This window comes from Arvicola amphibius, chromosome 5 (genome assembly GCF_903992535.2).
Source record: "Arvicola amphibius chromosome 5, mArvAmp1.2, whole genome shotgun sequence".
NCBI lineage: Eukaryota > Metazoa > Chordata > Mammalia > Rodentia > Cricetidae > Arvicola > Arvicola amphibius.
In genome coordinates this window covers 7,844,505-7,859,824 of record NC_052051.1, presented here as the reverse complement: position 1 = coordinate 7,859,824, position 15,320 = coordinate 7,844,505, and the positions used below count along the sequence as shown (strand labels likewise).

Sequence of the window (15,320 nt, the reverse complement as noted above, 5' to 3'; positions counted from 1 at the left end):
TCTGCGTCTCCTGGGTTTCAGAATTTTTGCTGTCGCTTAGGCCAGCAGTTAACATCTGATTTTATTGAATAACCCTGCCTCTTCAGGGGGAAGGACCTGGAAGAAAGCAGTAAGGGTATTTATCTCAGCCCACAATGCTAGACCCAACTCTATGAGATGCATTAGTGAGAGCCCATGGCACTCATGAGTGAGAATCTGCTAGGGAATTGGACGAGCATCAGAAATGCAGGTTTGCCGGCTATGCTACAAGAGCACACACTTGGTTTCCAGTGCCTGTTAAAGAGCAGCCCTTGTGTAAGACTCTTGGTCTTATTTGAGGTTGGCCATTTGGTCTGGATTCTGCAGAAGCACACTGATATGTAGGATCCGATTCCAAACCCATTCCCCGTCTGTAGAAAAGTGAGGCTCGCCTTCCAGATTAGCCTTGAGAATATGTTTGGATTCCTTGAGAACCCGGTTGTAGCAGCTTTTGAACTTCTGGTTTTATTTGCTAGTGTCCTGTAGGGGAGAGTGGATGGTTTGGATGGAATGGCATGGGTGGGGAGGTTGTCACACGGCCATGCTATGTGGGAAGCAAAGGCATCTTGTCCTCTGAAGCCCTTTCCTGGGAGCAGGACTACCCGCCTCACCTTCTTCTTCCTGGGAGAGAGAGACAACCCCACCGGGCCCTCAGTGTGTTATTCAGGGTTATCCAGTCCTTTCAGCCAGGGAACCGGATGGCGTACATGGGGGCAAAGGGGGGGGCAGGATTTCTTCCAAGATACGTCCATTTCAGTTCAGACACATGTAAAATATGGATGGTGTTGAAGAACGTGCACCTCCAGCTTATCTCCTCGCATCTCCCATGTTTAGTTATCTTGCACACCCCACTGGTGTTGTGGTTCTTAATAAATGAATTCTTCCCACAAATATGAGACTGTCTGAGTATCTGCAGGGGATACATTCAAAGATTCTCAGATCCCCTGAGAGAAATGTCTGATGCCATTGCCAGGGACTAACTCTCTCTCTCTCTCTCTCTCTCTCTCTCTCTCTCTCTCTCTTTCTCTCTCTCTCTCTCCTCTCTCTCTCTCTCTATATATATATATGTGTGTGTGTGTGTGCGTAGATAGATAGATAGGCAGATAGATAGACATACAGACAGACAGACAGATAGATAGATAGATAGATAGATAGACAGATAGATAGACTGCAGTTATGAACACACATTTAGCATGTAGGAAGCACAGAGGATGACTATTAGATAGATAGATTGCAGTTATGAACACACATTTAGCATGTAGGAAGCACAGAGGATGGCTATATGGTATTTAAATTCATCCCGGTGACAAACTGTCACTTGTAGCCTAGGTAGTAATTTACTACTCCTTACCTTCAAATTCATTTTCTGTAATTTCCTGAAGACTCACCTCTTTTCTTGTTGGTGATTATGGATTCGTCTATTACACAGTAACCTGAAGGTGAGCTCTTTAAGAACAAAAATGAAATCACCAACTCACTGCTTTTGTGATATAGCTGCAACATTTAAAAGTAATTTTTGAGTCAGCCATAAACCATTTTAATGTACTGATTAAAATTAAAGTTTAAACCCATTTGAAAATTGGTCAGATTGGAACAATCATCTCTATATTGACTCTCCGAATAAAAACGGGGGGGTGGTGGAATAAGCCAAGAAAAAGAGGTGCTAGAAAGGAGAGCGGGTCATGTGAAAATCTAGTGTCTCATCTGCTAAGTAAAAATAGTTAAACAACAGCAGCTTATTTACTGTGCTGGGTGTGGGCTGTGGTGTAAGCACAGGACACAACAGTGTTCAAAAGTCTGTGCTGAATAACAAGGGATGAGAGGCTGTTATAACTGCACCTCTTTATCATCTATTTTGTATCACATATGTGCTATGCACACACATTTTATTTTATTCTTAACTATATGTATGCATGTTTGTCTGTGTCGGGTATGCACAGGTACTTGCAGGTGACCCGGGAGGCCAGAAGAAAGTGTCGGATCCCCTGGAGCTGGAGTTACAGGCAGTTGTTGGCTGCTCAACATGGGTGCTGGAAATAGAACTTTATATGTATATGAGTGTTTGACTGAATGTATGTTTGTGCGCCGTGTATGCAGTGTCTGGGGAGGCCAGAAGAGGGCATCATATCCCCTGGGTCTAGAATCAGACAGTTATGAGTTGCCATGTGGGTGCTGGGAATTGAGCCCAGAACCTCTGGAAGAGCAACCAGAGCCATCCTCTTAGCTCTTATATATTCACCTTTTAAAAAAGAAAGACAATAATAAACCAGCATGTTCACAGGCTTATTTATCTCTTTTTGTTGTTTGCTTGAAGGTGATTTAAAATCTGTCTTAGATGCGTTCCTGGACTTCCTAAACATGACAGAAATAGAGCAATTGTGTGAAAGAGCACAATATATTGCAAATCTTAGGAACAGGCCATACATGTCACAAGTATTGGAATACTTTCCCCTTCTTGCTGCCAGGAAAAATAGTTTCCCATCCAAAGGCTGAGTTGTCTTTGAGTGTATAAAGACTTTTGGGGGTAGGAATGGAATCCAAGCATACTGCAGCGTCTTAAGTTCACTTCTGTTTCTGCAGAATTGTTCTGTAAGTACACCAAGAGCTTCAGAAATGTTTTAGTACATCTCTTCTATTCTGTTTATGTAGCGTGTGTCTGTCTGTTGCGGTGACTGAATCCTGACCAAAAGTAACTTGGGGGAAGAAAAGGTTTATTTGGCTTACAGGTTATAATCCATCACTGAGGGAAACTTGGAGCAGGGATCTGCAGGCAGTGGTTGAAGCAGCGGCCACGAAGGAGCAAGGTTTACCTGTGCACTCCTAGCTCATATTCAGCTACTTTTTCTTATACAGTTCAGGCCACCTGCCTAGGGATTGCAACACCCACAGTAGGCTGGGCCCTGCTATGTCAATCAGCAATCCAAAAATTCTATACAGGCTAATTTGATGGAGGCAATTACTCAGCTGAGGTTCCCTGTCCCTGGATGCGTCAGTTTGACAACAGAACTAACCAGGGCAGAGGGAGTGGAGTTAGAGGAAGAAATGGGAGAAAATCTCATTGTGCCATGGATAGGGAAATACATGGAAAAGAGACACCAATGGCCAGAACAGGGGGTGCCCAGAGATCTGTACAGACAAGTACGGAAGAAGAGAAGGGGATATCTGAGAGTTGTTCTTCTCTCCCTTCTTCCCCCCTCCCCTCTCCCTTTTCCTCCCCTTTTCATCCCTCTCTCTCTCAGACTGTTGTCTCGTCTTACTCCACTTTGCCATAGTTTATGTTTAAAACATCCTGGAACTTTGTTATAAGCCCACATACACACATGATACACACATACATGTATGCACATATACACGTGAACACATAAGCATGCATGAACACACATATGCGCACAAACATAGTTGAGGGTGTAATCAGCATTGCATAGGCTTGCATGAGGATGTAGCTCAGTTGTGAGAGTACCTGCTGGGCATGACGAAAGCCATGGGCTTGATCTCCAGCACCATTTAATCCAGGTGGGGTAGGTAGCACATGCCTGTAATCTCAGCATCAGGCCCGCTTTTGTTTTTTTTTAAATTTCAGTCTGATAATTTAAAGGCTTATTTATTTTATTTTATGTCTGTGGGTGCTTTGCCTGCCTGTATATTCGGCATGTGCATGCAGTGCCCATGGAGGCCAGAAGAGGGCACCATATCCCACAGTACTGGAGTTACAGATAGTTCTCATGTGTACTGGGAACTGAACCCAGGTCCTCTACAAGAGCAGCCTGTGCTCTTGACCACTGAGCCACCCCTCCAGGCTCCACTAATGTTTTTGTTATTTTGTTTATGGTTTATTGGCTGCATGGGACCTGGGATAAGAGATTTGGGGTATACTTTCTGGCAGCTTGGTACCTTTAGTACATTCAAAACCTCATGGGTTGTACAGGTTGGCTGGTTGCCTTGAGTAGTTCAGAGTACCACCCAGCATCAGGACTTTCTTTGGCTGGTTTAGAAAGAGCCCTGCATGCTTTCCTGTAGCGCAAAGGGATGCTGGGGCATGGGAGTACCAGGCTGGTGAGTGATTGACTTTATGAAACTTTGTCTCCCCTGCCCGGTGGGATCTTTTGCTAACTCTGCTGAACAGATGTGCAGAGCTGAAGTCGCCTTCTACCAGCCTGCCGTACATGACTGCACGCATGCTCATAGCGCCTCACCTGAATGGCAAAATAAAATAGAGCATGAGTGTGGTGTCTCCACCCCAGCCAGTGACAGCCCTTTTCATTTAACCTGAACCCAGTGCCTCATGAGTTCAGCATTCAGGAACAGTACCTCTCGCTTGCTGGGATGACTGGGATTTAGTTTTGAAAACTCTTTCCTCGGTACATGCTTCATCCATTCGCACATCCGTTTCCTCTTTTGTCTGTCACACAATCATTCAGCCCCTGAAGTCCCCAGCTGGGTGCTACAGACCCTGAGATTAAAGCTATCCTCCCTGTTTCCCGGGAATCTGTGGTCTGCGTTAGGCATCAGACCACTTGAAGTGTGCTAGCGACAGGATGAAGACCAGAACGGTGAGGGAGGTAGGATTGCCTAACCCTGGGGAGGGAAGAGGAGAGCTGGCATCTCTGAGCAGATCCAGGAGGGCACATGGGCATCGGGGAGCCAAGAGATGGAGAGGACCCTCAGGCTTAAGAGCACGTGTGATGGCGTCCAGTCGTGCCTGGAAGGGGCTGGACTGAGAATTGTAGGCAGTGGGGAGGGCGCGAGACGTGAGTCTAAGCGAGCCGAGAACGCCTCCTCTAAGAAGCTGCTCTGTTTGCTCGGAGACACTTGTTTCTTTGACTGGTTAATTTGGGAGCCTGGGCTGGTTCTTGCAACTTGGATGCTTCATGATTTATTTATCCAGTGTAGTGACACGGGAGTCAGCGTGAAAGGAGTGCATTTCCTTCTGGCTGTCGTTTCGTATAGACAGCGGGAAGTGTGTGCTAGAAGAGACGGGGTGTTAGTGCATGGCTCAGGTAGGGTATACAGCTCATTCCCTTTCTCACTGTGTCTCCCTTTCCGAGGAGTTCAGGTGCACTGGGTAAGTTGGAGAAAGATCCCTCGTAGTGCTAAGGCTGGGCAGCTTTGCGCAGGACTTTTCTCTGAAGAAGGGAAGTCAGTTTTGACTGAGACAAAGCCCTCGATGACTACTTCAGACAATAGTGCTTGACAAATGGGGGATGAGCAAGAAGCAGGGCTACCCTGGAGGGAAATGTGCCCACACCAGGCAATCTTGCACATGTGGACACCCACCCGCTGGTGCCGGCATGCCTTTGGAAATATTGTTGCTTCTGTCATTGTCATCTGGACTCCTCATGCCAGTTGTGGTGGCTAGCGTCAAGCTGACACTCTAAAATCCCTCGGTAATTGGCCCTCTGGTCATGTCTACTGGAGTGTTATCTTTATTGTATTGAGGCGGGAAGGTCTGCCCACTGTGGGCGACACCATTCCCTGGGCAAGGATCCTGGAGACTATAGAAAGGAGAGCGTGAGCCAAGCCGCAGCAGCATTCAGAACCTGCTTCCCCACTGTGAATTTGATAGGACCAGCCATGTCAAGTCCTGCCTCCTTGACTTCTCTACGCTATTGGTGTATACCTTGCATCATGAGCTAAAGTAAACACTTTCTTCCTTAAGCTGTGTATTTGTATCACAGCACCAAGAAAATCAACTAAGACCCAGCATTTCAAGCAATGTTTTTTTTTCTACATGTTCTGTAGCCCCTTTGTAAACCTGGTACAGCCTTCATGGACTGCCCAAGCTGGGCCTCACTGTACAGCGACTCTGTCTGCACGTGAGCCTATGGTTCTGAGTGGCCCTCCTCTAACCTGATGCTTCTATGCTTTTGTGGATGGGTGTCTTCTGGGAATGCCATTGTCCCATCCTAGCAGAAATTCTCTTTGTTTTGCAATGCTGGAGGTGATTCTTACTTTTTAATGTGCACATATTAGAGAGACGGTCAAAAGCAGCCCCATGATACAGCAGTATGGGAGTGTCTTATGAAGGAGAAGGCTCTAATTTTCTCCATCCACCCAAAGGCAACCCTGCACTACGGCTGCTAATTGATATTCCTGTCAGTCACGCACATGGTTACTGACACCTCTGCCTCCGTGACTGGCAGAAGCATGGAGAAACAAGGGAGCCTTCCCCTCTCAAACGGCCTCCAAGTGACGACAGAATCTTCTCCCCTTTAAAAGACCATTCAGTCGTTGTCCAGCACACAAACCCTTTCTTGTCATTTTTCTCCAAGGTCAGTTTTTTTTTAAATGATCCTTTCATAGAATTGGATATTCTTCTAAAGGGTCATTGGGGGAATAAGAAGTCAGGCTTTGTGCTGTTCTCTAAAAACCATGATACCAGTATCACTTCATTCTTGTCGTTAAATAAACAAGCTTTCTAAAAATACCACCAGATTGTGCTGGGCCATCTAAAGATATTTGCAATGCTGTGGCAAATAATTTGAAACGACTGCTATTTCCCAAGGTTTTCTTTTATATTGAAATTTTATTATATTAAATATAATCTTCTGTTAGACAATCAAATCACCAGGGTGTCCTCTCCATTCATCTTTTTCCTTTCTTCATCTCTCGGTTTGCATGCAAATGAGGTTGAATGTCACCAGATGCCACTGGTCAACAGTTGAGTTTTCTTTCTCTTTTCTTTCTGGGGGACGTGTGTTGAAGTCTGAAACGGCCACAGAAGCTTCATCCAGGTTTAGTGCTCATCTTTCCCACCTTTTGATCTCAGAGTCCATTTTTAGGGAAAACTGCCCCCATGAAACCCTGTGCTTTCTAATGTCACGTGGGGACATATTTTGGTAACTATGCAGTTATGACAGGGACCAGAAATTCAATCCAGCAATGGTAAAGCAACATATATAAATTAAATTATCTTTGAGTGATTGCTTATCTTTTTTGCAAGTGAAGTCTCATCAGCTGCAATGAGTTTTGATCTCCTGGGTGTGAAACTTAATATAATTTGGTTTTATTGAATGTACCGACATTATGTTTGAAGTCACTTAGACTGAAGGCATACATAAAGAGAGTACCTTTATTTAACAAACTGCAGCTAGCCATCACTCTCAGCAGCAGGCTGACATCATTATTACCACCATCATGATCACTATTACCACCATCATAATCACTATTACCACCATCATAATCACTATTACCACCATCATAATCACTATTACCACCATCATAATCACTATTACCACCATCATAATCACTATTACCACCATCATAATCACTATTACCACCATCATAATCACTACTACCACCGTCTTCGTGACCACCATCATATGACCACTGCTATCATTATCACCATTATCACTGTCTCACTGTTATCACAGTCTTCACTGCCACTATTCATCACCGTCATTGTCACCACCATCACCACCACCACCATCATCACCATCACCATCACCACCATCACCACCACCACCATCATCACCACCACCTCCTCTCTTCCTCTTTCCCTATGCTTAGCTTTTCCTAGGCAAGGGTAAGTGTGTGTCCTCTCATCAAATTCTCGAACAGCTCAGCAGGGCAGGGACTTACCGCCACTGCTTTTCATGTGACACCCAGTGATCTGCTGAGCTTCCTTCATGGTACAACATATACACCCGTTTCCTTTTCTGTTGCTGAACTCTTTGTTTTCAGGTAAAGCTGTTATCAAGTATTCTATTGTGTCTGTGAGCAACTACTCAGGCCTTGAGTGAGAGATGCTGAATTCACCTCCAGGCTTGGTCACTGGTTGGGCGGTGGTGGTGCACTCCTTTAATCCCAGCACTCGGGAGGCAGAGGCAGGCGGATCTTTGTGAGTTCGAGACCAGCCTGGTCTACAAGAGCTAGTTCCAGGACAATCAGAGCTGTCACACAGAGAAACCCTGTCTCAAAAAACCAAAAAGAAAGAAAGAAAGAAAGAAAGAAAGAAAGAAAGGAATGAAGGAAGGAAGGAAGGAAGACAGCATACACTGGTAAATATCCTAGACAAACCAATGTCGTAATGAATATTTTCTCTGTTTTAAAGAGCTACACCGGATTTCCCAGTGCTCAGGCACTGGGGTGTCAAGTTAGAGAAGAGTCACTTGTGCGCTGGCGTGGGAAAGCTCTATCGCAGATGCCTGAGGCCAGCACTCAGATGGGACGGTGTGTGAGGATGGCTTCACATGATGCATTTCTTCTTGTGCATGTGGCTCTAGCTGCTTTTCTCTGAAGTTTCCCTCCTGTGTGGCCGGCCCCCTGCTGTGGCAGAGCCAGAGCGGACTGGGTTTCTCTTAAGATCCTGGACTCTTGTGCTGTGCTGGCCTTTCTACTTTCTCAGTACCTAGAACAGGGGACAGCGGAGCGAGGGAGTCTTGGACAGCAAATGGGCTGATTTTCTTTTCTTACACTGGCAATGGATTGTCCAACTCAAACCAGCTTGAGTCAAGAAACTGCCTAGGCTCAGGCGAGAGAGCAGTCTGGGGTTGGCCCCTGGGACCCCGTGAGGCTTGTTTAGCCCTCCCTCTCTCTGTATCTGCTTACCCTCACCTCCTCTGTTCCTCCAAGACAGTCTCTGCTTCTCTTCCTCCCTCCCTGAGAAGGTGCCTTCTGCCAGCAGCTATACATTGCACACCTACTATGTGTCAGGAATTATTCTCCACCCAGAGGATCAAGCAACTAAAATAGTTGCTGCAAATCCTTAGCTCACCTCTATTGATTGGTCCATAAAAATTTTAATAGACTAAATTTTAAAAATGAAAATTTAAATTTAAAAGCCCAGGGGACTATGCCATTTTGGCTGCCTGGCTTGGGTGACCCACTCACACCAGAATGGGTGAGAAGGCCACCTGCTGAGGACTAGAGGGGTTGAGCTGAGCGGGAGTGTGGTCCCCAAAGGGAAGTCGGTGTTGCCAACAGAATGGAGCGCGGAGCTGTGAAGCAGGCAAAGCCGGAGACTGCCCACTACCGTGAATGGATCCTCCGTGTGTGGACAGCTGGTTCTGCCACGTGTCTCCCTCTCCCCCACTCAGGTCACCTCTCTCTTCTCTTTGATCTCAGCTCCAGATGAAGATGAGTGAGCGTGCTGCCTCACTGAACACCGTGGTACCCCTGCCCCGCAGTGCCTACTGGCAGCACATCACGAGGCAGCATAGCACAGGGCAGCTGTACCACCTGCAAGGTAAGCGGACGCGACACCTGCAGTGGGGGCGGGGCGGGGAGTCGTGCCGGCTGCTCAGAGGAGGTTAAGCTGTTGTCTGTTAACGTGTCACCTCCCGAGTTGAGGACCTCCTCTGAGGCCTCGGGATGCTGGATGTTTTCATATTTCTGGACTCCTGACCCTTACAGGTTTGCATCTATTACCATGTCCTCATAAATTTGTCTAAAATGTCGATTCTTGGGCCCCTGGCCATAGCAGTCCTGGTACCTGAGGTACCAGAAAGTGGCTCAGCAACCCGTCTATTTAGGGACCCCCATGGAAAGTCTGGCCAAGGGCTAGAGGCCAGGGCCTGGAAGCAGCCCTCTGGGATCAAGACTAATGGGTCAGCATTACTAGGGAATTGCCAGTTCGGGTTTTGTCCCAATATTCAAAAATGGGAGGGGGTGGGACTCCGGGACTCCTCCAGCCTACAGTGCTTGAACAAGACCCCAGGTGCTTCTCCTGAACACTCTTGGTAGGGACCATTGCTCCAGGACCCTCGGGCAGGGCAGGGAAGCCAGGCTTCACTTAGATCCTACCTATTCCTCTTAAGAAACAAATCCTGTGAAGTATGGTATTGGTCTGCTCACCAGAAGATCATGAGATCTCCCAGTCTAACACCGTATTTAAGACCTTTCTTATCTCTGTAAATATGCCCTCTGACGTTTTACAGTGAGGAAATTAGCTTGCTCATCTCTGACCTATATTTAAGCCGATTAAGAAACCTGTGTGGGGCATCCTTGCTGCAGGGCTTGGATGGTATGTCAGCCCCTACCCTGGAAAGGTCTCATGCTGGACTGATCCTAGGTTCCTGGATTCATCCCTGTTTCTGTGACAAATACCCTAGCCAAGAGAAACATGGGGAGGGGAGAATGTCACTGTAGATGACAGTTCCAAGCTGTGGTCAACTTAGGGGAAGTAAAGGCAGGAACTCACGCAGTTGGTCAGCACAGATCTACAGTCAAGAGCAGAGAGAAGACTCAGGGATCGCACTCAGAATTTCATTGTTTAAACGTGTAGCTACGATATTAGTATTGACTGCGCTTCTGGGAAACGCTATGTCCAGAAGGGCAGGCTTGTCATAGCTGGTTTTGCCTATTGTCTTCTGTGTCTTGCGTAGGGTCACCATCATTATTGGAAGGTGGGATGTGAGAAAACTTGGGAGTCTTCTTTCTTCCCGAGGTGGGGTCTCATGTAGCCCAGGCTAGCTTCAAACTCCTTGTGTCGTCACGAGGGATCTTGAACTTCTGATGTTGTTGGCTCCCTAGCCTCATTTCTGGGATTGGGATACCCATGCCTGAGGGATAGAACCCAGGGTTTTGTGTATGGCGGGCAAGCAGCCTGCCAACTGAAGCACCTCCCCAGCCCTGACCAGTCTTCATGACTCTGTGTTCTCCATGCTGTGTTCACTAGCAGGGACCTGAGTGCTTGGATGAGCAGACACAGGGAGGGGCTGACTGCTCAAATCACCCACATTGATGGAATTCAAGCTGAAGTTTCCTGGCATCTCTAGTGCTCAATCTGAGAATCACACAGACCTGGGAAGAATTTCTCTAACTGGTTTGGGAAAAACAAGCCTCGCTTTCTAAAATTTAGGTCCTAGAGTGCCCCCTGCTGGTAAGACTGGGAATAGAGTTTTATTATCAGAGGCTCCATCTGGGAGAGTTAGCTTTGACTTGTGTGCTACATTCATGGAGGTATACTTAACTCTCAGCTCCCTCCACAGTTTCCAGTTTTTCTCTAGGAACAGTCTTCTATGATTAGGAGAATACAAAGCCAACGCGGGAAGGCCCCTTTAACATACAATCTGGGAGAAAGCCGTGAAAGAGGAGCAGTCCACAGAATTTTGCTGGCCCGCATATCCAGAGGAGCCTCTCTGCAGTGCAACAGATAAAACCATTAATAACAATATTTCACAGTGCAGACAGTGGTAGCAATTTCACAATATGAACACTGGCAGAGAGCTCGCAATTGCACCCTGCAAAGATAGTTCCACGGTCAGGCCAGCGAGGCACCTCAGCGGGTAAATCCACCTGACCCTGAGTCCAAGGCGTCCTGGGACCCACAGGATGGAAGAGAGTACTCAGTCCCTCAGACCTCGGTGTGTGCATAGTGACATTTGTACACACGGCAAACACTCACATGAAGTAAATAAATAAAATATGTAAAACAAAGAAGTTACTGCCGGGGAGGCACCTAAGGCGCTTGGATTTTAAACAACATCCTAGGAAGCCGCTCTTTTTTTCTGCTACTAAGAAATTATGAGAGGGGTCAGTGATGCCTCTGAGCTCAGCTGCCCGCGAGGAGCTAGCGCTCTGGCTTCTTACCCGCCTACACACTCACTGACCCAGTAGCTGTTTATTGAGCACATACTTTATGTTAGCGCCATGCTGAGTGGCAAGGGTGCATGGGGCTCCTGCCCAGGCGTGTATCTTCCCGCAGGCAGCTTGCCATCTAATGAAGCATTGTGAATGACAACTCAGTAGACACTGGCTTCAAAGCTGGCACACGTGAGTGTAACAGAGAGCGTGTTTACACTCTCTCTACAGAGTTCACACAACGTGAGGCACAGTTATTGGCTATGTGAGGGTCTTGTTTAGATCTGGAGCTGTTGGAGTCCACAGCATTTACCATTTACCCCAGGATTTTAAATCCAGAAGAGGCAGCCATACAGAGGGTTAGAAGATAAAGAAAAGAACTTCTCCCTAGACAGATCAGCAAAGGCAAAGGTCCTTAGACAGAAATGAGCAGGTTGGGGGGGGGGGGGAGCACATGAAGAGAGAACTTGGATGATGGGAACCAGTGGACAAGATTTGCCCGCACATGGGGAGTTGAGGGTACTGAGCACAGCTGTGTTGGACTCAACTGCTATTTTAATTCTAATACTGCAGAGAAACAAGAGCACAGAGAAGCAGCCTGAAGGTGTCACACTGGGCTGCAGGGTGTCCCAGTTCCCTTTCTGTTATTCACATTTGCCATCTCTGCCCTTCCTGCATCAAAGCCTTTCATTGCTCCGGGATATTTCAGAATGCCCCGCCCCCACCAGAACTAATTTGGTGACAGAAAAACAATTTGGAGAAGGAGACACAGGGTGCTGTGGTCACTCCTCAGACAGAAAACCAGATCATGGCGCTGTGGGTGTCTCTATTGGAATCTACTTTATAACCTTATTTTCATTCTTCTGTCGGGGACCTCCATGGCTGGAGGCGAAGAGAGTGGTCCATGATCCTCATCCCCTCTGTTGTAAAGAATTGAGGATTGGGGATCCACAGCAGTCAGTTCCTGCTGAGGATCCTGGGATCTGTAGTGGAGCAATGGGCAAGGGACCCTGGCAGTTTCATTACAGGATCCTTAGCAGTGAGAGGAGACCCTGGCCCAGTGTGAGTCAGAGGCTTCCATGCAGAGATCAGAGTGCCCAGTGGGCCCCAGCCTAGCCTGTTCAGGTTCCTATCCATTCCCAGGAGGGTAGATTGTTGGAGTGGGTGCTAGGCTGGGGAATCTGTGTTGTTTTCTGCATATGTGTGCCGACCCTCATACAGACACTGTGTGCAGCTAGGAGAGATGCCACAGACTAGGTCCTGCGTCCTGGGGAAAGAGGACAAGCCAGGCTTCCAACTCATGTCTTCAGGATTGTGGGGGACCTGAAGTGAGTGAGGTGGGACAAAATAGAAGGTGGGACCTTTGTCAAGGTCACATGCGGTAAGAAATTCATCTGAGAGCTATCTGAGGCCACCCCCAGTCAGCCATGCTGTGGCGGGCCAGAGCATCCTGGGCTCGGGTGTGGACTCTGGGCTTGGTGCTATTTTTTTCCATTGTCTCTCATGGGCTGCACATGCACAGGAAGGGGTAGAAAGCTCTCCAGTTTATTTCCTGTCCCTAAGCCAAACCCACTTTTCAAGCCCGTTTAGCAACTGGCTTTCTCCTGCCCCATGTGGTTAGCAACAGTCAGTTTTTCTGGAAGCTTCTGGAGTTTAAGGAGTTGCTTGGTAGGGGCCTCACACTTGACTCGAGATGTGGATTTTCCCTGGATACCATGTCCAGGCTGCTGCTCCCTGCAGGAATTTATACCAAATCGTAATAAAGACATGCGGGATGGTTAGTCATAGAACCTCCTATGGATCCTATGCTTCCTTGTTGCAGCGTGGGCATCAGAAAGAGACTAGAAAACATCTCCCAATTGCCTGTGAACAGAGAGGGGATTCCTGGCCTCTTAGGAGAGTTTAATATCCACACTACTACTGTGGGTTGGGGATTGGGTTTGGGTTCAGATTTGAGGCTTGCAAGTGTCCAAACAGTTGTATCTCTTTTTGATAAATATTTGTGTGTGTATGTATGCGTGTCTTTGTGTGTAGTGTGCCTGCATGTATGTGTGTGTGTGTGTGTGTGTGTGTGTGTGTGTGTGTGTGTGTGACATTTGCAATGGCGGCATGAATGTGAAGAGGTCAGAGGACAGCTTTTGGGATTTTCTCTGTTGTTCCACCATGTGTATTCTGAGGGTTGAACTCAGATCCTCAGGCTTGGAGGCAGTTCCCCAAGAAGCCACTTCACTGGCCCCAGGCCCTTGGTTCTCTTTGGATCTGTTTTAATTTGGGGCTGTGATTTGGGTAACTCGGCAAACTTTTCCAGCTCACAAAGACGCCAGCACTTCCCTTAATTCTCAGTAGAACCGGGTGGAATAAATGTGTTCCCTTTCATCTTGTAGGAGAGGGAAACCATTTATGTGTGTCATTACCTGTGTTTCTACCCGGGTACAGGGTCAGAGGGGACAGGGTGAGGGGAAGGGGTGAGGCCTAAGGACTCAGGCAGGCCTGTTTGTCGGCTGAAAGCCTTGGAGCCGCCTGGCACCGGCAACCTTGTCTTCGTGGCTCCGCGGTTCAGGACAATGTGGTTTTGAATGTGTGCATGGAACATCCAGGCTTCCTGGGCTTTATCCCTCCCCGTCTTTTTATGTCCCCCCCTCTGTGTGATCACCTGCTTAGCCATGTGAAATGCTCGTGCCACTCTTCGCCAGCAGGTGGCAGCAAAGCATCTTGGTTTTCTATAATCAAAGGTGCATGGCTGTCAGTCTGGATAAACTTTGGTTCCGCCCAGGTCCCTTCCAGCCCAGCCTGATGCCTGATTTTCTTTATTATGCGTCACAGGAATTCCTAGGCTCGCCCATTAAGTTCCATTGTGGTTGCTTTGGTGCTGTTGGCATCTAGTTAGTTTTACTCTCTGCCCTGTTTAGAGGAACTGAGCCAATTCCTGTGTTAACTGGAAAGGGGAGCATTTTGACTTGTTCACTTGGCTGGAAACTGAACTTGAAGTAGAGAAAGTTAAAAAAAGTCTTCTACTTAACAATGACCTTAGAAAAAGCATGGTATCATCTCATTTTGAGTCAAGTTTGCAAAAAGCACCTGCATCAAAAGTCCCCTCAGTCTCGGCGTTTCTCTCTCATTCCCGCTGAGTACTTTGACCAGGATGCTACTGCAGATGAAAATTTAAGGACTAATAGAGCTGCTAACAGACTGCCCGTGGGCGGCTGACTGCAAAGGCCAAATGCAAATGATATGTTAATCACACACACACACCCTGGTGATGCTTATTTGCATATCACTATAAGCGACCTTAGGAATACCGTCCCCAAGAAAGAATTCTGGTAAACAGAATCAACTGTGTTACTAGCCAATATGACCACGGGCTTTCTTGAGCGATAATGGTTTCTTCTTTCTAACTCTTTTTGTAAAAGATGTCACCAGCCCTCTGAAGCTTCATCGGACAGAGACTTTTCCCACCTACCGGTCTGAGCACTGACAGCAACTGCCAAGAGCTGTCGGTGCCTGTGCTGCGCCAGCCAGCCGCAGACCCTGCAGGAGGACACAGAGGGACAGCCCGGGAGAGAGCAGAAAGAGGAAAAGCAGCTTCGCGTCCTGCTAATGTGTGTGGCCATGGGAAATGCTACGATACAACATATGTAGATATATATATATTTTTCCCTTCTGTTTTTCTTTTTTTTAAAGACACAGTTCTAGCCTCGCCAAAACATGCTGGATAATATTGACCCACCCTGTGTTTACAGCTGGATGGAAGGAGCCAGCGTCACTGCTGCAGACTGATTTTC

The 15,320-nt window shown here is 47.3% G+C and overlaps 1 protein-coding gene across 3 annotated transcripts in view; it reads left to right on the top strand.

Annotated features, from left to right (window-relative positions):
- Dok5 (docking protein 5) overlaps positions 1-15,013 on the top strand; it is a 143,187-nt gene extending 128,174 nt beyond the window's left edge. For 2 of the 3 annotated variants that reach the window (XM_042055102.1, XM_038331257.1), the window contains 2 exons: positions 9,082-9,202; positions 14,949-15,013. In XM_042055102.1, the coding sequence (XP_041911036.1) occupies positions 9,082-9,202; positions 14,949-15,013 (186 nt within the window). The remainder of the gene's footprint in view (positions 1-9,081; positions 9,203-14,948) is intronic. The other variant, XM_038331258.1, reaches the window with a different exon arrangement.
- The last annotated feature ends 307 nt before the right edge of the window (positions 15,014-15,320 follow it).